Source organism: Rhinolophus sinicus, chromosome 3 (genome assembly GCF_057876585.1).
Source record: "Rhinolophus sinicus isolate RSI-liver-muscle chromosome 3, RSI-T2T, whole genome shotgun sequence".
Taxonomy (NCBI): domain Eukaryota; kingdom Metazoa; phylum Chordata; class Mammalia; order Chiroptera; family Rhinolophidae; genus Rhinolophus; species Rhinolophus sinicus.
In genome coordinates, this window is record NC_142503.1 from 22798253 (window position 1) to 22826104 (window position 27852).

Genomic DNA, 27852 nt, shown 5'->3' on the forward strand with positions numbered 1-27852 from the left:
TCTCCCCTTTGCTCCACAGACCAATGAGTGGAACAAGAATGATGACCGGCTTCTGCAGGCTGTGGAGAATGGAGATGCGGAGAAGGTGGCCTCACTGCTGGGCAAGAAGGGGGCCAGTGCCACCAAACAGGACAGCGAGGGCAAGACCGCGTAAGCTAAAAAGATTGCTTTCTAACTGGGTTCTCAAAATGTTCTCTGCAATCCTTAGGATCCACAGGGGACCTTCACACGTGCCTTTAAGGGGACTTTGAGAAATCACTAGCCCTCTACCCCCATGTTAAAATATGTAGGAGAACGTCTTAATCTCATTTCTTCCTCAAGTTCCAAATTACACATTGGGCTTTACCTTGAATGGCTGTATTTGTTCCCAGGTATAACCAAAGATTTCACCAGAGAAGGTGGGAAATGCATTCTATCCTAGATTAGAAACAGCAGCATAAAAGAAAGAAAGTAATTCTTTTCATCACCCTTAAACCTTACTGTTTATATTATTATTTCTTTTAAAACTCCTTCCTTTACATAGATCAATAATTACATGGGCAGTATAAATTTTGCCTTATGACTTGCCATATGTGGCACTCTTGCTTGCAGAATTAAAACTACGTGTTTGATTGTTTATGTGTATGCACGTGTGTGTTTATTTGTTTGTATCCATCCTTACTCTGGTCATGTTGTAAAGAGATCATGGACTTTGGAGCCAAATAGGCCTCTAATTTGGACTCCCACTTACGAGTTTTGTAGTCCTTGAATCTCAGTTTCTTACTGTAAAATGGCAATGGTAGTGTTCAACTTCTGGGGTAGTTATGAGTGTAAAACAATATACGGACGTTGGTTGAGTTCCCCCAGAAACTGGCTATGAGACAAGGATTTGAGAGTGAGTAGTCACTCTAGCGAGTGCTCTTAGGAAGTGCACGGTAAGCGAATGAAGCCTGCAGAGCGTGTTATTGACATGTTACTGCTATGGTCAGCTGGGACTCATTTCCACTAAGAACCTCTGGGATTTAGACTTAGAGCAGGGGTTGACCAACTGTGTCCTGCTGTCGGTCTTTGTAAATAAAGTTTTGTTGGAATGCAGCCAAATCCATTCATTTAGCATTGCCCATCGGTGCTTCTCCACTCCAAAGGCAGATTGGCGTAGTCAAGACAAAGACTGTATGGCCCATAAAGCCTCAGATATTAACTATCTGGCCCCTCATAAAACTATTTTAATTACCCCAGGTTTAAAGCATGCTTCAGAGTTATCCCACTCAAGGGGTAAGGTAACGACAGTATCTGTTCCTGATGTCTTGTCCTGCCGAGGTTGAGTGCTGCTCTGAGGGGCCCTATGCTTATGGCCAGAACAAGTCCTAGAGGATGTGCGAGGGGTACCTAGCTCTAGATACTATATGTAAGGAGCTAGCACAGGATCCAGCCCATAGTAGGTACTTGATAGAGCCAGTTCCCTTCCCTTCTTACCCCAGATGAGTAGTTCTCCATCCTGCCTGCATTAGAATCACCTGGGGTGCTTTAAAAACTATATTGATGCCATGCCCACCCCAGATGTCCAGTATCATTTGATCTGTGGAGAGGCTCGGGAATCAAGACCTTTTAGTGTCCCATGTAGGTTCAACAGAGAGAACCATCATCTAGAAACTAGACTGACTCTAGATTGAAGGAGAGGTAGGGAGAATAAAAGGTGAATTTTCAGAAGATTGAGCATCACATTTTAGCAAATTTTGCCACTTAAGCACTCTTCCTGACACCCATTGGATCTGATAACATAGACACCAGCCCCGTGGTTGGGAGAGCCACACGATAGCTTAAGGGGCTGAGCTCTGTCGAGAGGCCGGGCTAGCTGGTTCACAAAGGGCAGAGGGAAGTGTTCTCTCAGATCAGAGTCTGGTCCTCTAGGAGCTGGGCTTGTACTCCGCCAAAGCCCATGGGTTGAGCTCTCCCCATCCGCCTCGTTTGACCTGACCTTTGCAGAGATCTGTCTCTCAGGTCTGTCACACAGGGCCAACACCCCGTGAACTCTGACTTGGTAGCCAGGACCCCCAATGGTAGGTGGGCTTTGGTTGTTGGCTGATATTATGTTGAGTCAGTTGCCTTCTCAATCTTCTGTAATTTTTAGTTCTCATCCCTCTTGTACACTAGATCAAAATTTCCTGGATAGAAGGGACTGTTAACTTTACACTGCTGTAGTTACCACATCTAGCCCACGGCTCCGCTTGTAGTAGATACTCAGAAAGTATTTGTTGAATGAGTGAATTAACCTTTTCCCATGATGCCATGTGTGGAGTCAGTGCTATCAGAGTGACAGTGGCAGAGGCCACACTCCTGTCTTGAGATTTTTGGTGGTATACATGGTGCTTTGGGACTACTTCTTGTACCACTCCACAGCTTTCTTGGCTCCGACTCCTCCCAGTTCAGCTTTGGAGGTGTCTGCACAAAACACTCTTTTATAGCCATGCCAAAGAAAGGTGAGATGATGGTTCGTGATGGCCTTGTCCAAGACATACCCACTAAAGCGAAAATAGAAAATTTAGATTAGCAGCTTAGCCACAGCTTTATCAATATACCTTCTGTTAATATTTATTATGTGTAGCGTACGCAGCCAGAATGTTATTTTCTAGTTTCTCCCTGTTTTTAAATAGTGATAAAATATATACAACATAAAAGTTACCACTTTAACAGTAGAAGAATATACATTTCAGTGGCATTAAGTATATTCACAATGTTGTCCAACCATCCTCATTTTCTAGTTCCAGAATTTTTTTCATCGTCCCAAATGAAACCCTGTACCCGTTAAACAGTGATAGTCCCCAACCTTCCCTCCTCCTCCCCTGGCAACCACTAATCTGCATTCTGTCTCTATGAATTTGCCTATTCTTGATATTTAATATAAATGGAATCATACAATAGGAGGCCCTTTGTCTCTGGCTGCTTTCACTTAGCATAATGGTTTCAAGGTTCATCTTTGTAGCATGAATCAGTTCTTCATCATATTCTCTTCTAACACTAGAAATGCACGCAGTAGTTGTACAAAAATCACCACTTCCATTTTGCAGATGATAAAACTAAGGCCCACGTGGTACACCTTTTCCTGTATTAACTCTAGAACCAGTTCTAACATGTCTACCTTTGCATGTACAAGTCCACCATTTTTTCCTTTGATGACATGTAAAAAGAAGAATTATGTAAAAAAAAGGAGGAAAGGAGATAATTGTTTTTTCAGTGCAAGATTTTCGACAAGTAATTACCTGTTAACATTTCATTTTTCTGATTGGAATATTCCTTTTGATGAATAAAGTTAACTTTACAAGAATTTACAAGAATTTAATTTTCAAAGGCACCATGTATTCAAAGGCATTCTTGTATTAACATTACAAGAATTTACAAGAGTTTAATTTTCAAAGGCACCATGGACTTAAATCTGTCTGGCTTCATATTTTCATTCAAATCTAGTGGTCTTGGTATGCAGAAGGAGGAAGGGGGCTGTGAGGTTGGAAAGCATCTCTCCTGTCCTTTTACTGTCATGTAGTAATGCAAGGCCAAGGCTTCTGTTATAACAATGAGCCCCAAGCAGTGTTGTTCCCTTCGCTTCAGCCTTCCCACCTTTGCAAGTCTGCGCTTCTATATTTGAGTTAGTCTAATCTGTGCATTCTTGCCTGAGTGTGTATGGGTCTGACTCACACTTGAAGATTTTTCTTAAGCGGTGCAGACCTTTCTGTTCTTGTTCCTGTTCTTTCCACATGCATTTGGTTTGACAGCACGTGAACTGGTGGCTTCCTAGGAGTGGTTCTGAATTCATGATAGACCAACCCAGCGTGTCCCCTCTGCTGGAGCTCTTGCCTCACCAGCCCCATGGGGCTTGCAGGACCAGCATTTGATTGTGGACACGTATGCAGTGTTCTGCATTTGTCTCCAAAGGGTAAGGCCAGACCACTCACTTAAAAGATAGGCCCTTGACAGTAGTACTTGGCTTCATTCTCTGCCTGCTAGTTCAAGTTTACCCTTTAATTTACCCTCCATATTAAAATTAAGCTAGAGTCCTATTTTCTACGAGCTGTTGTAATGACCCATTCTGTTATTTTGCTCAGCAGTACACAGTGTTTCCCTGTTGCCTGGAGCCTAGAGTCCTGATTTTGGCTTTCAAGGGCCTCCCACTGTCCCTGCCCTTACTTAGTTGAACGTTCTCTCAGACTCACCTTCTATTGGAGGTGAGGCTCTTTGCTCCCTGCCTTCCCCTCATGTAAGAACATCCAGATGTTTGCACAGGTTCTATGTCCAGTCCAGAATGCCTTCCTCTCTGATGTTCTTAGCCCTTTTGTGGTTTTCTTTCTCTTTGAACAACTACTGTCTTAATTTAGAATTTGATGTATTTTCTTATACTGAAAGAACAGTAGCAACAACAGAAAAGGCTCAACTGTGCTTAAGTAAAATCTTTGTTCTCTGAAAGACTTGAGTCCCTTACAATATAGTAAGCTCCCTGAGGACAAGGAGCATGTGATTTTGTTTTTTGTTGGCTTTCCCCACTCTTCTGAGCACAAGAGGCATTCAGTCAATATTTGTGGGAGTGGCTTTTCAGGATGGTTCATGGAGAAAGCACTCTCCTTTTGCCGGTAACATCTCATGGGTAAATTAATTAGGGATAACTTAACTAGAGGTTCAAGAGGAAAAGAGCTATTCTGGTGAATGTCACAACCTGACACTTTCCTTTCCCAGCTTCCAGTGCAATTTAAAAAGAGTAATAATACTGAGCCTTTACTACCTAGACACCGGATGACACAGAAAGTTCCAAGAATGAGGCGGCAAAAGCAGCCATCTCGACGCACATTCTCCAGAAGCCTCATAACCCGAGGTCAATAACCAGATGGGTGGTTTGGTCATTCTCCAGACTTTTCAGTTTCTTCCTGAAATATTTCCTTTATGGAAAGATAAGAAACCTTGTCTGAAAATTTTCTCCCTCTAAAACTGATCAAAGAGGGGTTAAAAAAAGTGAAAGCAATTAAACGACTGGAATTCATTTAGGAAAGAGTAAAAGAAGGGTGATGTCTTGGGTCAGAAGAGAGCAAAATAGAGCAAGACAGAGAGTTATAGCTGCAGGCTGTGTTTATAGAGTCAGGCTTGGCTTTCCTCTGCCCATCTGTTCTCTTTCCATGGTGGAGGTGAGGAAGTGGGAGGGTACCCTAAACCTCTTACCATAGAACAGTTTAATTGTTTCAAAATGGTTTCCCCTACATTTGGTGTGCATTTAATTAAAGTTATGTGTGTTTGTCTTAGGAACAACCAGACTAAATAAAATCACTGCTGGGACTGTAGTATTTGAATACATTCCACCCAGGCATGGATGTATAGATAGTTAGACATATTCCGCATACATAGCCCAGACTCCAGAAACCTGATCTTTTTGGCTTTGAAAGCAAGAACTTGTGCAAGTATTTTTAGGGGACTCCATGGAGCTTAAATATAAAATAGGGGAGGTAGTCCTTGAATTCTGCAGTATGATAAGAGGCTTCTCTGGCTGATGGCTTGTTGCATTTTGTCTCTTCCTGTTTTCTCAAAATAGGGATGTATTAGATATTTTATACCAGCAGCTCAGTCTTGGAAATCAAGTCAATTTGGCCGCCAAATTAATTTACCTAAAACTACTACATACTTTATGTGTAATTGCAAACCCCTTCCCTGCAAAATCCCCTTCCAGGCAAAATCACCCCATCTTTCCTGAAACCTATGGATATTTGACAGAGGCATAAACTGAAGGATGTAATTGCTGTTACAGCATAGCCACTGTGCTTTTTGATCACATCGATTTTTGAAGGTGATATAACATCTGTTCCTATCTTGCCAATGTGACCAAATGTTTGTTTCATTAATCTGCCAGTTGGGAAGTACTCCCTGCATCTAAAATGTTCCAAACTCTATTGTAGGCACATACAGAAAAAGGAGAAAAGGTGGGCCTTGTCTACACGATGCATAGTGTCTAGCTGAGAAGACAAGACCATGAAAGTACTGGAGAATAATTAAGTGCTAAACTATAAAATGTTTCCTGCTTGAGGTGTGAGGTTAGGTGGGCCTTGAAGAATGGATGGGGAGGATTTGGGTAGGTACAGGGGAAGAGGAGGCAGTGTAGGTGTTGGTAAAAGTATGACTAGACGCCACCCCAAATTCAAAAGAAAAACAGCGACACCATTCTATGTTTCCTTCCCTTCTTCAAGAGCATATCATAGCAGTTCAAGCTAAGGGCCGCACTAGACACTACATCAGTGGTTCTCAACTTGACTCCCATGAGAACCACCTAGACAGTTTTTAAAAATGCTGGGTGTCACTCTCAGAGATTCCTACATAATTAGTGTGGGGCGCGTTCTAGGCATAGGGTTTTTTAAAGCACTCAGGTGGTTTGAATGATTAGCCCAAACTGAGAACCAATGTTCTAGCCCAGGGGTGTCCAAACTGCGGCCCGCGGGCCAACTGCGGTCCGCAATCCATTGTTAATTGGCCCGCAGCAGATTCCAAAAATATATTTAGTTTACTTAAATAAACCAAGTGAGGCAATACGTACTTCACCTCGAGTGAGTGGCCTAGCTGTTTGTGTATTTTACCACGTATGGCCCTTGGTAAAAAACGTTGAAAAAAGTTTGGACACCCCTGCTCTAGATACTCCACAGTGAGGCCCCAGGTTTCCTAGTGCAAAGCTTTCCAACAGGTTCTACCCTATGATAGCTTATAGGTGGGCTGAGGCCAAGTTCAGGGAGTCCAGATGAATTTTTTTTCTAGCACACACACACACGTACTTGTATGTGTATATAAGCCTGTGCACAAAATACAATTAAAATGAAAGATAAACTAAATTTTGGGCTTAAACCAAATTATGTAAAGTAATAAAATTCACAAAGTTTTTAAAGGGAAATAGTGTTTTATGTTAAACCTGAACAGATGTTGTTGAAAAACTGTACTTTAGAGGGAAGACTTGCGTAAGGCAGGGTCTCAGCCCCTGCTCCACACACAAGAACACAGGATATGGCGAGGCCAAAAAGGAACACCCACGGAGCTATAGATAGGGGAGTCATACCACCACATTCTCGAGGGCTACTGGTCGAGACACAGGAAGTAGGTTCAACACGAGGCGCATTCCGCACTTGCTAGTGTAGCCACGGCAGTTATATTAGTGGCTAATGGCTAACTGGTTACAGCTGACGGCCATCTACTACCTGAGCCAGCACCTTTCCACGTGAGGTCGAGAGCCTAGAAACTGCTCTCTGGGACTCCGTCCCCGCAACTTGTCACCATACAAAGTGGTGCAAGTTGATGAGAATCGATTTGGAAATTAAGGACTACAGTGATAAAATGTTGGTGGGAATCACAGGATAGTTCACTTTAAAACTGTTTTCAAGGCTGGGTTAAATATATTGAGAATGAAGGATTTTAGACACTCTAGTGGGCCATTGTTGTTGAGGGCGGAAGCAATCTGGCTTTGCCCCTCCCTCTGGTCCCCTGGCCGTGCCCTCCACTGGCTGGACCTACTCCCGCATGCAGAGGTCAGGAGAGCCTGGGAAATGGAGCCGTTTGCTGTGATGGAGAGCAGAGCAGGGGCGGATGGGCGTGGATCTCAGCACACACAGACAAATGACCTCCCCTCAGTCCAACTCCGTAAGAGAGGGCACCTGGAGCAGGAGGTTCTCACGCTGACAACCAGACAGTTCAAGGGTTGAGGGACATGAGATCACTTAGCACATGCCTGTCCTCTAGAAACATTTCTGCTTCCTCAACAGAGTCCCTGAAATTCACCATTTCCAAAATACCACCATCACCACCCAGGCCACCGAGCCTTGCGTATCATTCAAAGCCCAGTTTGCTGTCTCTTTCATGAAGACTTTTCGAATTTCCAAAGTGATTGAGCTCAGGCTCGCCCCTGCTTCTTCAACCATCTGGGATTTGATGGGTCTTAGTTTCCTATGTCCTTATCTCATCCCTGTTAATAGACAATCAGGGTTAGAGCTCAATCGTACCCCATTCATAAGAAAGGAATTGTTATGAATAGTGTTAATGCCAAGTGCCCCAACACTAAGCAAGGGCCTTTCATGTGAGTCATTCATTCAATAAATACCATAATTCATTCTTTCACCCGTTTTAAAAGACTTGTCAATTTCCCTTAGGCATTTCTCATCTGATGCTTACAATCACCCTGGAGTCCTTTATGGAGAGGAAAGTGTGCATCAGAAAGGTTCGGAAATTGGTACAAATCACCTCTTCTCAGCTCTAGGTGCTATAGCCTGGGGCTCTATCATGACTATGTAGACAAATCATTTGCCCTAATATGCCCAAGCGCTGTTTCCAGACCTGACTAATGAAACCAGACAATCCTGAAGAGCTAATGCTCTGCTTAAATATCATGGGGTTTCTGAGCTCTGAGTATGTAATCTTCCATCTGTGTTCCCTCCCTCGTGTCCCCAGGAGATCTCTGTCCCCAGAAGTAGCCCTGCTTATTCTATGAGCACATCATAAGCATATAAAGGACGATAATCCTTGTCTTTATAGCCTTTTTTTATGCCATCCACCTTTGATTTTCTGTATCTGAAACATTTAGCAGGAAAAGGCAACCACTGTTCCCATTTCTCAGACTTTCTGACACATCAGTTCCTCACAGAAGCAGTGATGGGAATCCCTGTTGCAGCTGCTTTTGAAATAGCAGAAAACCAGATAGCTTCAGCACTTCTCTGCCTGACAGGCTTTCTCTCTGGGCTGATAGCAGAGTAGAATTTAGTTTTTTGAAGCTTTTATACTAGAAGGTTATTAGACGGTAAGGAAGTACTGCCTTCCTTTCCCTCAGATTTTAATCTGAAATGGGAATCCAAATCTTTCAGGATTAAGGATTGTCCCACTGAAATATTTGGTGTGAGCTAAGCCTCATTTGCGCTCAGTGACCTCGTTAGATTTTAGATGTTGCAGCAAATAATTGCCGTAAAATAATTGGTCAGCTTTTAGAACTGACAAAGGCTGCAGTGATCCTATGGACAGATGAGTAAACTGAGTGTGGGGACAGAGCCCCAGAACGTAGTTTACAGGCTCTCGGCCTCACGTGGAAAGGTGCTGGCTCGGGTGGTGGATGGCCGTCGGCTGTGGCTGATTGGCCATCGGCTGTGGCTGGTTAGCTGATTGGCCGTTGGTATAACTGCTGCGGCTATGGAGGAGAGCCGAGGACTGCCGAGGATTGCCGAGGAGCCGAGGAGAGCGGAAGAGAGCAGAGGAACAGAGTGGAGGAGAGTTGAGGAGAGTCGTTGGTCAGTTGGCGGAAAGGCGGACGGCAGGTCGCGCGTCTGGTGGGCCCAGCCTCCAGTGAGACCATAGTGGTATGACTCCCCTACCTATGGCTCCGTGGGTGTTCCTTTTCAGCCTCACCATATCCTGCGTTCTTGTGTGGGGAGCGGGAGCAGAGACCCCGCAGGCCGCCCCACCTGAAAAATGGCACAGCGAGCAGGGTCTCCGCATGACACTGAGACTAGTATATTTGAGTCACTTTGTTATCGCATGCTTGGGGATGGTAGAGCAGAAACCGAAACCAAAGAATTCTGACTTTTAGTTCATACTTCCTCCTATGCCAGTGGTCCTAAAAACTGAACATGCATCAACATCACCCCGGGAGGCTTGTTAAAACAGATTGCAGGGCTCTGCCGAGTCTGGGCAGGAGCCTAAGAATGTGCATTTCTAACAAGTTCCCCGCTAATGCTGCGGCTGCTGGTCTGGGAACCACACTTTGAAAGCCGCTCAGTGTCTGATACAATGTTGGGAAGCAAACTCCAGCCTATAATAACATAAAGGACACAGCTTCTCTCTTAAAAACTTACATTACAACCTGAGGAAGAAAACATGGTCATGCCAGTTTATGGGAAACTCAGTTTAAGGAAACTCAACATTGAAACTTCAGACGAAAAAAACAAATTCAAAACTAAAGATTTGCCCTAATGGAGATCTCCTAATGCCCAACTGCTGTTTCCAGACCCCATTCATGAAACCAGACAATCCCAAAGAGCAAAGAGCGAGCTTAGCTTACATGCTGTGGGGTTTCTTAGCTCCGAGTATGCTATCTTCCATCTGTGTCTCCTCCCTCCTGTCCCCAGATCTTATCCCTTCTACGTCGTCGGAAAATTGTAGTAGACAAGACAAAGTCTCTGACCTCTTGGAATGTCCAGTCTAGCGGGGCAGACAGACAAATAAAAGTATGCCTCTTTCATGTAATGTCAAGTGTGTTGAAGAAAACAGAGGCCAGGGGCCACTGGGAAAAAGAAAGCCCTCTCTGAGCAGACTCCTGCATTGGAGCAGATTCCGGGTGGAATAAGGCTCTGAGCCATGCACTTTTCTGGAACTTCTGTCCTGGTGGAGGGAACAGCAAGGCAAAAGCCCGGAGGTGGGAGGGTGCTAGATGCGCTCAGTGAATGGAGAGAGCTAGAAGGTGAGGTCAGATGGGAGCCCAGCCCTCCTTGTGGAGAGCCTGTGGGCCACGGGGAGTACTTTGAATTAAATCCTAATTGTGAATATTTAATTTCCCTGCTTTGTTTTCGTATGATTAAATATCATTTTTCTCCCTCGAGAAAGATGTCTTACAAAAGGAATGCAATTAAAGTATAGGCGATTTTAGGTGCTTGGGAAATACTGAAGCTCTCAAGGGATTATGGAAAGCTGGTTATTGTCAGGAAGTATTTCTGAGTCTTACTGACCCTAATGACCCCTCGCTTGGGGAAAAAATAAAAGGCTTTTAAAAACAAAGAAGGGTGATGTGAGTACATTCAGGACAAACTGCTCTTAGAGAGTCAGAGCAGTGAATTCAGGTTCTGATCTTTTATACATTTCCTGACCTCTCTGAGCTTCCATGTCTTCATCCATGAAATGAGGATATTAGACTAGTTTCTCCTCCTGGAACCTTCTATTACTCTGAGAATCTGGACATGGCTAGTCCTGGCAGTTTGGTATATGGTTATTTCGTGGCGTGGGTGTGGTGGTTTGCTTGATTTGGGGAGTGATAATTGCTTGCAGAGGCAATGGAAGGACCTGGAAGGGCAATTGTGGTAGCCAGCCTGTTGCATTCTTGACTTAACTCGGCCAGCTCTTGTGGTGTCAGGAACTGGCTTGTAATGAAGGGGACAAGAAAGAGTTTGGCTTGAGGGACATTTTCTGTGAATGAATAGGCCTTAAAAATCAAAGTCTTCTAAAAGTAGCCTTGTGAGTTTGTATTTCCTCCAACTATATGTTTCAGCTGGCAATCAGACACAAGAATTGTTTGTTATTACTCTGAAAGATAGAAAGAACTTTCCAGGCTGTCACGCATGGGCTTTTGAATAGTAACAGTTCAAATCCCCTTCGGGTGAAGAGCCTTGAGAAATATCCCAGCCTTGTCCTGAAGTATTTATTTCGGGAAGGTTTGCACAATTTGCCGAGTGGTTTTGTAGGAAATGAAACCTCTGTTGCAGGCTCTGTTTGCTTCAGCACTTGGATTACATTCCTCTCCATTTGAAAGCACTGGCAACCCTCATCTGCCCCAGTGAGAAGCCAGTATTTGCTTTTTGGCCAAATACTTTCATTTTTTTCAGTTTAAACTTTGTTTTTTAAAGAGCAACACAGCCAGTAAGTTATATAGCGTTTCACAGTTCACAGAGTAATTTAACAAGCAGTGCAATTTCTCAGCACGGTGGTGAAGGGCCCACTCTGCAGGCAGAATGCCTAGGGTAGCGTCTAGGCTCCATTACTTGTTAGTTCTGGGACTTTGGACAAGTTTCTAAACTTCTCTGTGCCTCAGTTTCTTCCGCTGTAAAATGGGAATGATAACTGTTACCCCTCTCATAAGTTAGTTGCGGTTATAATGAGATAAATCATAACTACCGTGTTTCCCCCAAAATAAGACCTAGCTGGACAATCAGCTCTAATGCGTCTTTTGGAGCAAAAATTTATATAAGACCTGGTATTATATTATATTATATTATATTACATTACATTACATTACATTACATTACATTACATTATATTATATTATATTATATTATATTATATTATATTATGTAAGACCCGGTCTTATATTACAGTAAAATAAGACTGGGTCTTATATTAATTTTTGCTCCAAAAGACGTATTAGAGCTGATTGTCCAGCTAGGTCTTATTTTCAGGGAAACACGGTAGTGAATAGTGTTCAATAGATAAGCTGCTATTATTATTGATGATGATATTGTTATTTAATTGCCTTAAACATGGTTTGGAAGTGAGAGAACTGAAGTACCTCAGCCACGTTGACAGAGCAACAAGGCAGCAAACCCAGCCATGGTACCCTGGCCTCCTAGGCCACTCGTTCTCCATCCGCTGGTTCTTCCACTGCCCTTCAGACTGCCACCCAGCTGCTATTTCAGACTCCTGGACATTAGTGAGTTGATGTTGGGGTGAGAGGGAGTGAGGGAGAGGGAGAAGGTTGGGGCATGGGGACATTGGGAGCCACGAAACTCTTAAGCATAGAAACCTTGGGAAGTTTCCAAGTGACAAGAGCAGAGAAATTCCAAATATCAATAACCAGCAAAGGGATCAAAGTAGTATCATGTATATCTTCAGCCTGCTCTATTTGTGCCTTTTAGTTACACCTCTGTTGAAGGGCCTAACCGAGCTTCATAAGCAAAGCGTAATAAAACTTCAAACAGCATAGATTCCTTTTCTTGTGGAATACATCCATGAGATTATTTTTTAAAGCTAAGGGGCTTATGTTTGCAAAAGAACTGTTTTTTGTTTGTTTTTTTTTTTGGGTGCACCATTCCTGGAAGTACTGCAATACCAGGTCGATGCATGGAGTGGACGGAGCAAGCTCCTATTCCATCTCCTAATTCCCAAAATCCATTTAATATATTGTCCTTGGATAAAGGACGTATCAGATATTAAACCGATAAGAACAGATACTATACTTGATCTTAGCCAAAAGGCCGAGAAGAGATGCAAAAGAACTTTGAAACAATGGGTGCCTTGGTAAGAATGAGGGTGTGAGGTTCTTAACGTGTCCTCTACTTCAATTAGAGCTGTGCTTCTCAAACTTTCGTGTCCATGTGAATCAGCTGGGAAACTTGTAAAATGCACCTTTTGATTCAGTAAATGTAGGGTAAGGACTGAGAGCCTGCATTTCTAACAAGCTCCTGGGCCAAGGACCACTCTGAATAGGCTATTGGACTGCTGTCAGTTCAACTACTCTAGAATCTGGAAAGCCACCCCTTGCAGTGACAAGTGTCTCTGTTTCTGGGCCTACAGGAGTAGACAAAAGTTTTTTATACCCCTCCCTCCTCCACTGAATTCTTGACCTGTGTAAATATAGAGATCAACAAGTCAACAAAATCTTTTATAAGATATGTTGCTATATAGACTCATGAATGACATTTCTTGTGTTTCAAAGGAAATGCCACACTTTTAAATTAGGAGTAAAAGCCCACATAGAGACAGAGATGTTCCAAACTGGTTTTGCATTCACTCCTTTATGTTTTTCTAAGGGGAAATTTTAACTGAGAATTAACTGAAATCACCTCATTAAGAAAGACTTAAACATTTCTTTTCTGGAAAATTTAGGTTGTAATGAAAATTCTCATCTCTTACATTAAAATTTGCCAGACAATCACAAGTCTTGGCTAGGATATGGAGAAATTGGAGCCCTTCTACATTCTTGCTGGGGGTATGAAATGGTGCAGCAGATTTAGAAAACAGTTTAGCAGTTTCTAAAGAGTTAAACCTGGTTACTATATGAGTATAACTCAGCAATTTCACTCCTAGGTATATACCCAGTAGAATTGAAAACACACAAACACTTGTACACGAATGTTTTAGCAACATTATTCATAATAACCAAATGTCCGTAACCAATGAATGGGTAAACAAAATGTGGTATAGTTATTCAATGGAATATTTTTAAGGAAAGAATGAAGTACTGCTACACTCTACAACATGGATGAACCTTGAAAACATGCCAAGTGGAAGATGCTATGTACAAATGACCACATGATGCCATCTTTATGAAATGTCCAGAATAAGCAAATACATAGAGACAGAACATAGATTAGTGATTGTCATGGCAGAGTGACATGGAAATAGAAAGTGACTGCTAATGGGTACTTTTTTTTTTAATGGTGAGGAAAATGTTCTGACACTGGATAGTGATGTTGGTTGCACAACTTTGTAAATATACTAAAAATAACTAATCGTACATGTTAAAATGGTGAATTTTATGGTCTGAATTATATCAATAAAAAGATTACAATGTGCTCATGTTACTTTTTTCAGTTGTTGTTTAATTTGTTTTAATAGAATTCTATCTCAGCATTATACATTTGTTTTTATTGGCTAATCAGACTGTCTACCTGGGCACTATTGACAATTTGGACTAGATAGATAATTTTTTGTTGTGTGGGATTGTCTTGTGCATTATAGGATATTTGGCAGCATTTCTTGCCTCTACGCGTTAGATGTCTGTAGAATCCCCTTACCCTGCCCCTTGAATAATAAAAAAACTATCTCTAGACATTGCCAGTATCTGGGGGGTGGACAGCAAAATCACCCCCAGTTGATAACCACTGTTGTATCTCTAGTCTTTCCTACTAAAAGCTGAGATCCAGGAGGGCAGGGATGTCGTTGTATTCATCACATGTTTCTCAGTGCTTAGAACAGTGTCTGACACATAAATACTCCAGTATCACAGTAAATCTATCAGTGAATGAATATATTTAGCTATAGCAATACTTATAAAACTGTGCAACTGTAGAAATATCAAAACGATCCCATGCTTGGGTTAGTTCCAATTCTCTAGAATTAACGTTGTCAAGAATACGTTCTTTGTTTTAGAGTGGGGGTGGAGGGTATGTTCACCAACCTACTGCTTTGTCTCCCCCATCTCACCCCGGTCTGCAAACTCTATTTATATAGAGGTGTGTTCTTTCACCACTTATCCAGGACACAGGCCATTAGAGGACACCAGCCATGCTCTTCATTAGTTGTGTGCTGACCTGGGGCACCACCTGCCCCCTAAGCCTGAGATAACCCCATAGATGTCCCTCTGCCCTCCAGACACGGGATAGCCCCCAGCCCATCAGTCACTTGGATTGCCACCACTGAGGATGGCTACATTTATCTGTCACTGCATAAGAAAGGAAACTTACTCATGGTCATTTACAAATCCAGGTTCTGTCACTGACTAATCATGTTTTTCCGCCCAGCAAAACCCAACTTTCTACTTGAGTATCTTATTAAAAGTTGGCTCTGCTTGTTCACCTTCAGAAGCTAAATGCTAATGACTTGCCACTGCCAAACCCTGCTCTGAGATTATTACTTCTGAGAAAGGTGCCAGAATGTTAGCAGCTCAAGTGTGAACTTTAGACAAGTCTTGGATGGTTTGTCTTCTGCTACTGTCTACCACTTTGTTCCTAAGTTTCCAGTTAGTGGAAATGCACATAGATTTTTTCCTCTCTTTTTCCCCTTCCTTTCCTCCTTCCTCACTCCCTCCTTCCCTCCCTCCCTCTCTTCCCTCCTTCCCGCCCTCCCTCCCTTCCTTCCTTCCCCCCTCCCTTTCTCCTTCCCTCCTTCCTCCCTCCCTTCCTTCCTTCCCCCCTCCCTTTCTCCTTCCCTCCTTCCTCCCTCCCTGCTTCTTCCTTCCTTTCTTCCTTCCTCCTTCGCTCCCTCCCTCTTTCTTTCATTCCTTCCTCCTTCCTTTCTTAAGCAGTGGTAGTTGTGATTCAACCTCTGCTAGCCTGTGTTCTGCTCATTGAGACAAGTCTATCATGTCCCAGACTCCGTGCCTTGCCTTGTGTTGGTGAGGCTACAATTGGTGGCATTTTGGGAGTTTACTACGTGCTTGACATTTTGCTTAGAGCTTTGACATATAACTCATCTATTCCTCACAGCCCGTTTTACAGATGTGGAAACTGAGATACAGAGAGCTCTTGCCCAAGATCGCACATAATAAAGCGCAAATTGCAGATTCAAACCCAGTTAGTCTGAGCCCTTAAAGTTTACATGTAGTCCCTCCCTGATACCAACTTCTTGTTATATTTTCTCATCTGACAACATGTCTGTCCCTCCTCTTAGCTTTAATAAAGCTATAATGTTGGAAGTTTCGTTTAAGTTTTCAAAATCTGGGGTATTAGCAATAAAGATGAGATTTTCTGAATATATTGAAGTATAGTAGAACGATTTAAGTTAAAACCTTAAAATGAGTGGGTATCCAAATTTAATATGGACAAGAAAACACAAGACTATAATTTTCCAACCTTGGCCTTTTGTCCAATGGCATTGACTTCACTCCTGATTAAGAGCTTCTTCTAGGCTCTTAGAGGGAGGACAGTCTACGAGAAAAGACAGGGCTGTGTCTTGCAGCACCTTTCTTTCTGAAGAGGGTTAACAAACTGCCACAGCTCTTTATGTTGGCAGACAGTTGCTCTTCAAGTGGGAGCTGGATTGAATGTGTAAGGGCCACCACAATATAAAGGATATGGGTGGTTAGGAAGTCGCTGACAGTCATTTGATTGTCTGATTTGTGCCTTATTTCTTCTCCATTTGCACGTCTTTCATGAAAACAACACAAAGCTAAATCAGGACACTGACCATTTTGGTTTTCTTTTATGTAGCAATTTATTTAGCAAAGTCTTTCAGGTTATAGACACTATGTTCCAAGTTAGGTAATAAAATGATTTTCTGATTAAAATTCAATGATAATGATATATTATTAGATAAAAGATAGGATATTTTAAGGAGTTAGACTGATCAGCAAATACCAAAATAACTATTCTTTTGATAGTTGTTTTATATTTTCTCTTTCTGAACCTAGGCTGCAGATGTTTGTATAGAATATAGTAAAGAGTAGAATCTATAGTCTATATGGTATAGGGTCGTATATAGTATATACAATAGTATGTAATACACACACACAGAGTATACAGTATATTATACGATACGGAAGATTTTACTGAACTTTCTAATTCATCACTGAAGAACACTTGTTATTCCATGAAATATGCCCATAGAAGTAGAACTTAAAGACTTGCCCAATTTTAGAACACAGTTGTAACATATACAACTGTGTGTGTGCATATGTGTTGTGGATGGGGTGTTGGTTAGTCTTTCAAGACCAAATCCACATTTTAAAATCTGAATGTTAGTATTGCACAGTGGGACATTCTAGATTGAGTGCTGGATCTCATTTAAGTCAGTTGCTTTTCTTATCCTTGGGGAGGTATATTCTTGAACCTTTTAAACTCATTCCTACTTTGGCCTAAGACTTTATCAGAAAACTTTTTGAAGTCACTTATCGTAGTCCATATAAAGTGATATGGCACATTCTTCCATAAAAACATTTCAACCAAAATGCCCAACTATCTTAAATAATCAACTTGATTATATGTGGAATTGAGACATTTTTTAAAGCCTTAATTTCCTTGTATATATTTAATCAAATGATATCCACAGGAACCTAGTAGTTTATCCTGTAGATGGTCACACACAAAATACCCAACACTGGTGTTATTCAAGATCCCAGCAGGAAATAGGTAGCACCCTGAAATAGGATAATTGATGAGCATTTAAGAAAGGAACTATTTACAAACTTGTGGTTGGATTAAACCAACAAGGTTGGGAAAGCAGCCCTGGCTTAGTCATAGTGAGAATCTATTCCCACCTGAAGGTGCTAAGAGAGAGCAGTTACCGAAATCCAGAGAGCTTTGGGAGAGCTGGTTCACAGAGCATGTGGGCTTCATAGAGGAGGGTAGCCCCTGCCAGCATGTGGCCTGGCAGGGAGGGAGTGGAGGGGATAATGGCCTGAACTGTTTTATCTTCCTGTCTCTTCTAAGTGTTTCCCATCGGTTGAACCCAACCTGAGGTCAAAAGACAAGCCTGCCCATTGGGTGCCCCAACCTGAGGTCAAAAGACAAGCCTGCCCATTGGGTGCAGTCCATTAGAGTTCTGTTTCCTGGGCCACAGACCCAGGGGATAAAGACGGAGGGCAGATCTGGCAGTGCCAACAGAGAATGGACAGCTTTGGTGACCATTCTCCAAGAACAAACTTCAGTATCTTATTTCTTGGCTTTGTTCCCATTTCCCAGAACTGTGTACTCTGGGAAAAGGAATAATGCTACATAATGGAGTTCCTTGTCTACCCGGAAAAATGAATCAGCAACTTCTGGCTAAAATAACTAACTCTTCCCTTTCCTGCTTATCCCCATGCTTGTGTGTTTTAGAAAACAGAGCAGCAGCTTTTATGTGACATAAGAGCACAACGAACTTCTGGAAATTAGCATTGTCTTTGAGAAACACCTTGAAATGATGATATATTTAATTGAACCACATCAACTAAGAATGATTTTACTAGCTAAAAGTATAGTAGAGTAAGCAGAGTAAAATTGCAAGTGCAATTGTCCTTATATGAATCAGTGTTTCTCATTATTTTTGTTGGTTCTTTGTTCATTTTATCGATGAACAGTAACTAAGAGCAGTGACTCTTGAAGTTTTAGGTAGAATATATGAGGAGAAAATTATGAATTTGGAAAATTCTGGGTTTTTTTTTCAGCAGGATACAAGATTCTGCAGGAGAATAGTTGGAGAGCTCCCAGAATAAAGGAAAAAGTCACTTCCTGATCTAAATTCTAAGGAGAGAGGCAAAACAACAATTTATTAAAGCAGTGAAATCTTAAGTAATTTGGCTCAAAATATGTTAGACAGGTTGATAACAGAAATTTCATTTTAAAAATCAATGCCTAGAAAAGTTTCTATCGTAGGATTGGATATTGATTCCAACTTCCTAACACTTCACTTCTCCGGCCTTGTAACCATCATTGACCTTCCAAATAATGATCTTAAAATTCTACAGTTCCCAAATCACACATAGAATACCACGTTGCATTCATCAGACTACATTTATCAACATACAGAAATGGCATCCAATAATGCTTCATTGTCATATGTGTCTGCAGTTTCAACCTCCTGTAAATATAGTGTACCGTCTAGAGGTAACCTGAGACGTCTCAGTGTAGGAAACATATAAATATTACATGGGAAAGGGGGTTAGTAACTAGAAGGGCACATGGAGAGGTCCTGGGTGCTCACTGGAGATAACGAGCAGGGCATTTGGGTCTCTGGCCACATTCTGTATCTTCTGTATTAGTATGATGGGAAAACAAGCAGGTTCCATTTGTGAAAATTTAGCAGGCTATTCAATTATGATATGTGTAGTTTTCTTTGCATATGTTATACTTTAATCAGAAGTGTATATCTGCACATAAATATTTGTGTGTGTGTGTGTGTGTGTGTGTGTGTGCACATGCTAATCACTAATCCTGGTACTCTTACTTATAGCACAGGATGTGGCTGCCCTTGTGTCGAGATAATTTTGGTTTCTCCCCTGGTCTTAGGAGATAGCAGAGTGAACAGCTTGGAAGTAAACACCTAGACACTAAGAAAAGAAGATAAATATTAATAAATATTAAGATTGAATAATCTGGGGCATTTAGATTAATAGCCTTGAGCGCAGAGTTCAGTAATTGAGGCTTCTAGTGGTGACTTCATGTCCTCCAAAGCAATTAAATTATGTAACATATACTGTTACTAAGACTAGGAAAATTTTAGAAACCTTCCACCAAAATCAGTTAAACAATTTGCTGCTTAAAGGTGATCTTCACTTACTGTAAAATTGCGTTACCCCAACAATGATGAAAAACAGAGGTATAATTGTACTGCTCTTTAATAAGTTTTTTTGATTAAGCTGTATTTAATCAGGAATTCCATTTGAACAAGTCACCATATTCCCAAGTCATTCCATATGATCAAAGTTTCACTGTAATGTGAAATCGCCTACAAAGTAGATTTTAACTGTAAAGAAACATTACACATAAACGGCTGCACAAATGAAATAGTTGGTTTGATCCAAGCCATGTAGGCTTAAATAATAGACTGTTAGAGCTGCAGGAAGCATCAGATATCATCTGATTCAATACCAATACTTTACAATGCAGGAAATTTAGGCTCAGGTTAAACTGACTTCCCAAAAGTATATACCCTGTTTCCCCGAAAATAAGACCTAGCCAGACAATCAGCTCTAATGCGTCTTTTGGAGCAAAAATTAATATAAGACCCAGTCTTATTTTGCTATAATATAAGACCAGGTCTTTAATATTAATATAATATAATTTAATAAATGTAATATAATATAATACTGGGTCTTACATCAATTTTTGCTCCAAAAGACACATTAGAGCTGGCTAGGTCTTATTTTCGTGGAAACACAGTATCTAACTTCGGGTTGAGTTGCAACCAGAACTGAATTATCTCCATATGCTGATCTGTCCACCTTCATTCAGCCTGGTTCTCCAGAGCAGAGGTTTGGGGTCAAGCTGACTTGGGTTTGAATTGGTTTATCTCTTGGATTTGCTAGTTGGGTGTGACCCTTGGCACCAGTGACAGTTCTGTCCTGTGAAAAAATATTGCCTGGGCCTTAATTCAGAGGTACAGACACTAAGGTGCTGGATGGCAAATGTCCTGGGAAGGCAACTCCATAAAACTGAACTCAGGCAGGAAGAGAACTGGAAGGTTCATTGATCTTTCTCTGTTGGAAGGAGACCAAGAAGAGGGAAGGCCCCCATGGTGGAGACCTTCCCAAGGGTTTTGACCTTCTCAGCCTGTGGGCTGGAATGTGCAGTGGAATTGTGCTTTCCTTCTGCATGTAGGAGTGTCCTTCACTTTGGGGAGCTGCAGGGATGATTGGTATGGCCTTTGGACGTTATCCTTTCTATTAGTGTAATGGCAAGTCTAAACATACTGAACATCGTTCATACTCCCAAGTGTCATTGAGTTCTGTAACAATTGAGCCTACTTGTGGGCTTTCTTTAATGCTGTCTGTGCCTACATGTAGAACCCTGCCATCTATAGAGGCAGTAGTAGGACTTGCTTCAAAAGACTGTTATGTGAATGAAAAGAGACAAAGTATAATAGCGGGAAGTAAGAGGTTTGGTACACATTACAAAACTTGTGTACAATGATTGTTATTTAGCTACAAAACAATAATGGATTTGACATTGATGTCGTCCAGGAAGCTTGACCATTATTTGACATAGACAAATTTCTCTTTATAGAGTGTATTACTTGAAAATAATGGTTTTAGTGAAAGCACTAGGCAACAGAAAAATGTTGATAAAGTACTTATTGTTTAGGAATTGAATCTAGTCCATAGTCTGATTATTGTTTTTGTGAAGAGACAAACATGTAGTTGAATCTTACTTTTTTCCAAGCCTGGTCTTTGAGTTGGAAGACCTAAGACCTAGCCCTGCTCCATTACTTAATAAAAAGTGTCAATGAGCAAATTGTCAGACCACTTTCAGCCTCAGTTTCATCATCGTTATAATGAGGTTGATAATCATACCTACACATTGGGTACTTATGGAGCTCAAGAGGGAGAAAGTACATGTACCTGAAGAGGCAAAACACATCAGAGATGAACTTTAAAGAGTGAAAATCTTAAGGAAATTGTGTTTACCTCTTTTCTAGTTTTCATCTTGCTGCTACAAAAGGACACGTGGAATGCCTCAGGGTGATGGTTACACATGGCGTGGATGTGACAGCCCAAGATACTACCGGTATGTGGTCTTTCTCTCTTAAGTCAACAGACCAGCATAAGAGTAGGTATCACAGAGGTGATTATTCTGGAAAAGAAGCACATAGCATCACCTCCAAAGACTAGGCTGTGACGTGGTTTCATCATTTGTGCCTTTACAAGCGTTTTCATTTTATATGTGTTTAGTCAACTAGAGACTGTATGTTTCTTATCCTCTACTTTAAAAAATATTATTTTCGAAGATTGTATGTGTGGATCAAACAGTATTTCCTACCTTTTGTTTTTATGAATCGTGGTATGAGGTGATCAATGGAGTGAGTTGTTTAGGAGCTCATTTTGTCAGCTAGCTGAGATAGGCTCATGGACAGAAGCCGTGGTCCTCATCTGGGCCAGCTGCCCGTGGTTCTCACCCGTACTGTGTTTCAGCGCATCCGAATCATCTGGGAACTTGGAAAGAAGGAAGGGAGAAGGACAGGAGGGAAAAGCAGGAATAAACAATACACACACACCCCATATCTACCCAGGGTCTACCCTCTGAGATTCAGATTCCATTACCTGGAAGTTGCCAGCCAACTAGTATTATTTTTAAACCTCCCTAAGTGATTCTAATGTGAAATTAATGTTGACAAACGATGAACAAAGCAAATGGAGAGAAAAGGTAGCAGAGCCTTATGTTTTATGAACATTGTTCTACTGGAAAGAGCCCCTGGGGTGTCCAGCCTGGAACTCTGCCCCTGCTGGTCACCAGAGGATCAAAGCAGCTACCGATGGCTTCTCATTTCTCTCTTGTTCTTGGAAATCTTTGCCTTCTAGTGGGTTTTTGTTAGTTTTTACTAGAATATGAAATCAGACTAATTCTATAGTCTTTATCTAGGCTTTTCATTAATCCATAATGGATCCCTTTTCCTCCTTCCCCAAAACATTGACTCCCCTCAGAATAGTTACCTGGTGGGAAAGGAGCGCAGAGGTTGGTCAGATAATGTGAGAATTATTACACAAAATATGGTTAGAAAACTTGTGTTTCAGAATTGTTTTCAAAAAGTCTGTGGCACTTTTTTTTTTTAAATTTAAATATTTTCAGTGGTTGGAAATCTTGATTCTTTTTGAATAAATTTGTTTTTTTAGGACAGGCCAAGAGCCTCTTGAAGTCAAGTCAGGTAAATGAGGTTTCACTGGTAAAACCATTTTTGGTCAAAAAATAGGCAGTGATTGAAGTAACAGATGATTTTTATGAGGAGTGCCACGAAGAGCTCCAAAAATATTTCGAGAATTGGCAATATCAGTAGGCGAATGAATGGCTTCCTTGACTACCTTGATGGAAATACTAATTGATGTTGTACTAATTAAAGTCATCTTTCATCTCAAGCCCAGTTATTTTGTTTTTAAAGTTCATTGTTACCACTTTTAAAGTCCTCATATTGCAGTGTGTTTGGCTAAAGGACCCTTGATAGGATGTATGTCCTCTAAGTAAACAGGGTTTCCACTAAGAAAATTATAATCTAAAAGAATTAGCTTAAAGTGAATAAATTGGAGCTGAAATACAACTAGACTCCTGTCTAAAATCTATTTCTTAACATCAGATGCTGTCACTGCATCTGATGTTAAGAAATAGATTTTAGACAGGAGTCTAGTTGTTTCCATCATAACCAAGCATCTCCTCTTCCCTATCTTTTTATTTTAAGGAAAATATGTTTATGTTTCTCTATTATGGACTCATTTGGGGAATACAGAAAACTCTAAAGAAGATAACCAGTGCTTGTACTCTTACCAAGAAGAAACAAATTTTACTATTTTGCTGTATTTCCTTCCAGATTTTTCCTGGCACATTTTTACATAGCTGAAATCACATTATATAATAAACTCTGCACCCTGCCCTTTTAAAAAAAATATTTCATTTCACCAGCATTATTTCCTGCACTAGCAGCTCTTAAGAAGCATAGTTTTTTTTTTGTGGCCACAGAACACCATGTAGGTAGGTATTTACCACCCGAGTCCTAACTCAGTTTTTAAGAGCCTGGAGAAGTGTTGGGCAGTGAGACATCCCAGTGCAGTGCACATTTCCTGCCAACTGAGGTGACATTGCCCTCCAAGAAGCAACGCTGGAGGGGACATTGCAGACCCATCCTGGCTGCTTCTCTGGGCTGGTCGGTGGACGCTGCCAGAGTCCATTTTTTTTCAACTCTGATGGAAATTGGTGGAATCCACAGCACTTTGTGGCCCCAGGACATTGTCCAGACATTCCATGAATAGAAAATGTCTCAGAGTTACCAGTCACTTCCCTCTCGCCTAGCAGTGAGGTCAGTACTTGGTCCTGGGCTTATTGTTTTACTTTGGTCTGAATGGGGCACTACCTTCTCATGATTTCTTGAAAGCATGTGAAGAGAACACAGGAACAAAAGAAGGAAAAAGCTGTGTGCAAAAAATGCTGATGGAAATGTCTGTTGTGTTACCTAGAACAACACGTCTCCAACTTTTTTCTGTCACAACAAACAGGATAAATGTGATGCCCGTGTCCTTCCTGTTGGCCAATCACTACCTCCATCTCTCTCAGTCAACAAAGCACATCAGAGGTCAAGGGAAGGACAAGGACATTAGTCACTGTGCCTCAGTGGTCATCATCAGTCCAAAACATTTTTTATGGTGGTGAAAGGATGGATTAAATGGCTCGCCTCTTCCAGGATTTGTCTTTTCGGTAAACCTCCTTTAAGTATTGCCACATTATTACTGAGATACAGTGATCTTCAATCCCAGCACCCACTGAGAACCGGTACAAAAATGTTACCATAAACCATGCTGCCCTGTCGAGTTGCTGAAAAAGCCCACTTTCAAAATAGATGACCCTGACCCTTTTTATTCTTTTTGGGAACAAAGTCTACATTATGGTCAAATTGGTACATTCCCCTCCTTTCTAACCTGGTGACTGGATTTAAGCTGGAGAAACAAAGGTCCTTTGGCATCTGTTTTTTTAACAACTACCCTTGCACATGAAATGCTTGGCAGTCTGACCAGAGAATTTTTATGGATGCTTTACAAACAAGAGCAAAGCACCGTCAGAAAATAGTTACAATACAGTACCAACAGTCACATCCTTTTAGATGGCCTTGGTGGCTTCGGTGAGCTGGCCTGTGTGGGCATCTCAGCAGTGTCCAGCACAGTGAGAACTCACTGTATTCGGCTCCTATATCATTACAGTTATTACTGCTTCCCCCAGGTCACCTTTATTCTCTTTTACACATGAGGCTTTGGAAAAGGTTTCAGATCTTTATCAAGAAAAAGTATTTGATAACCACCAAGCTAACTGCTCTCATTGTACAAATCAGAAAAAGAAAGCCCAAATACTTGCAGAAGTTCATGACTTATGTTTTTGGTTTGGGGGGGTTTCCCCCATTCCTTAATTGCCTGTTTGCCAAACAGCATCAGAGGCATATAGTGTCAGCTGGGAAAGTCGGTTCCTGAGCTCACTGCGCCATCTCTGAACTGGACCTCTGTTATTTGCCCAGCACCTTTCATTGCTTTCTTGGCTTCTGTTCTTCACTGATGTAAGAATTGGCGGTTCTGTCTGTTTCTTTAGAAAACACTTCTGCCAGACAAATAGTAAAATTGACTCCTGGCTTTTTTTTTTTCTGGAAGGGAGGTAGGAAATGCCTGCATTTAGCACCCTGGAGTGTGAGATAGGATTAAACAGAAGCATTAACAGAAGATTAAAGTAGACCAAAGCATCTTCTCTTTGTTATCAGTGCTTCTCAGAAGCATTAGCTTTCAGACTCCCTTTATTAGTCAGCCATATACATTTAACACAATGTGATAAGGTGGTGTAAACAAGTTAGAATTTTCTCTCTCTTGGTATGGCATCTCTGCTCCACCCTCACCCCCCCACACACGCCCCTACCCCCCACCCCCGTTACTCCACCATCCAGGATGTCCCTGTGGTCATGATGGCCCAGGATGGCTCCCCAGGAGTCTGAAGCACAGTAGCAGTAAGGGGTCGGGCAAAACAACCCCCAAGCACCTGCGCTCAGGTCTCATCAGGCAGAAGCTCGTTCTGTGGGCACAGCCGGCTTTATGGGAAGCTGAGAGATTCTGGGCAGCAGTTTGTCCAGTTAACCTATAGAAGGTGGTAGAAACAGATTGAAGGATGCCATGCAATTTCTGTCACACTCCTGTATCTTAAATTTTCTCCGAGCCCTCTGCGTGCTTGTCTTTCATAATAAAATGCTTTTTTAAACTTTTATTTTGAAAGAATTTCAGACTTACAAAAAGTTACAAAGGAAATACAAAGAATTAATTTCCATACATCCTTTACCCAGGCCCCCTAAATGCTAACATCACCACATTTGCTTTATCAAACTCCGTGTGTATGTATGTATATGTATTTCTTTTCTCAAAGAAGAAGAGAGACTTAGGAGAGTGAAAGGTGAGGTATGGAAATATACTGCAGAGAGTCCTTAGAAGGGGGAAAACTTGAGAACCCTTACTCTTCCTTAACGTCTCTAGGGCTGGTTTAGCTTTTGTTTTGATTTCTGGGTGGCCCTCCATTCCGTTGTGGCTCTAACCCCTCTCAGATTGGGTAACGTTTAGAGATACGAAAGGTAATATTCATCTTAAAACTCAGGCACCTTGAAGGATGGGTCATTTAAAATGTAACTGCAAATTATAGCCAAAGTGTATTTCCTGTTTTAATTTGGAATAAAGAAAAACCAAAAATGATTGCAGATTTACAGTGCTTTACTTGCTATTAACTCATGTGTGGGAGGTCAGAGGGCCAACCGTATGCAATGATTAGCATAACCTGGTCATGAAAATATTTCAGATGATATACACACACAGGCAAAAAAAATAAATATTTTGATTCCATATAAAACACTATGCAAATGTATACTGGGGATGATTTCATAACTATTTAATAGTGAGAATGGTTATTATAAATCAATCTTTTATACTCAGATCTTATCTCTCGGGAATATAACAAGAGAGATAAGATCTGTGGTTCAGTAATAAAAATTTGATGTAAAAATGAGGATTTCTAGAAATAATGTCTAAATATTTTAAAATTGTAAATAAGAACCAAATAAATGTACACTCTTATTGTTTAAATATATTAAGCATTCTGAAATTCCTATTGTTAAAAAAATATTTTATACCTCATCTAGTTGAGTATCACTTAATTCTTTTTATTTTTCTAAAAGTTTCTGTATTATGATCTGAAATGATCATTTCTCAAACTTTGGCTTTTTGGTATGTGTTAGCCATATCTTTGTATCCTGTGATTTTATTGGTTTTAAAATTTTTCACAGGCACTTGAAGAGTATGTTCTCAGTCCCATCAATAATTCCTCTATTGTATTAGTTAATTCTTCTCTGTTTTCTCCTGTGATCTTAAAGAATTGAATAAATGGATATTGTCTAAGGTTGTTTGGGGGAAGGTGTTTCATGGCTAGAATGGCTGAGCCATTCTTCTTAGACTGTCCTTCAATCACCAGATTCTTAAACCACTTGTAATAACCCACAACTCTTGCCTTTTATAAATAACGTTGGTCTTTTTACTTCCAGGTCAAGTTCTGCTTTAATGCACTTGAATTAGGATTGCCCTGTTATTTGCCTGTGGGGAAATTGCTTCCTGATATTCCAGACAGATCCATAGCTGAATGGGACCCCGACATAAGCACTGTCTCGTTACAGTGAGATTCTGTCACTAATATAATATATTATCTCCAGAAAATTTTGCATTTGAAAAGAGAATTTTGTTTCAATGTTAGCAGTGAGAGGCATCTCACTTTGGTGTAATGTTGTCCAGGGAATTTTGGGACTACTTTAAGCGAAAAATACTTTAGTGCTCCTGTTTAGAAAAACATATCCCAAGGCCAGGGAATAAAAGAATTTTGTTTTCTCTAGAAACAGCACACTTACTTCCAGGTGTGACTAGAACACTGGGAGTGAAATGGAAGCCTGTTGTTTATTTTACGATGAATTGTTTAAATCTCCCTACCATCCTGTCTTTGGGGAGCCATGCGTTTTTACAACGGGTAATGTTTATGTAGACAAGCTTTTGTCCACCGCATAGAGAAAAGTTAATGCATGCATACATGACATAAACAGTCTTCTGCTTACAATCAGGATGGGTTCCAGAAGTTCATCTGTAAGACATTTGTTTAAAGCCCAGAATGTGCTTGTCCTTAGAGACATTGGTACAAATGATGGTTGGAAGCGCTGCTCGCCCACCAAAGCCTATTTACTACATAATGTACTGAACACACACCGTCATTCATTATACATCTTGGA

The 27852-nt window shown here is 41.1% G+C and overlaps 1 protein-coding gene and 1 non-coding gene across 12 annotated transcripts in view; one reads left to right on the forward strand and one right to left on the reverse strand.

The window, feature by feature from the left end:
• RAI14 (retinoic acid induced 14) overlaps positions 1-27852 on the forward strand; it is a 135317-nt gene that overhangs the window by 81848 nt on the left and 25617 nt on the right. For all 11 annotated transcript variants that reach the window (XM_074329024.2, XM_019737233.3, XM_019737234.3 and 8 more), the window contains 2 exons: positions 20-150; positions 21508-21596. In XM_074329024.2, the coding sequence (XP_074185125.2) occupies positions 20-150; positions 21508-21596 (220 nt within the window). The remainder of the gene's footprint in view (positions 1-19; positions 151-21507; positions 21597-27852) is intronic.
• LOC141570932 (U2 spliceosomal RNA) lies at positions 12751-12941 on the reverse strand. The gene has a single exon (XR_012495374.2). It is a non-coding gene; the product is annotated as a U2 spliceosomal RNA (small nuclear RNA).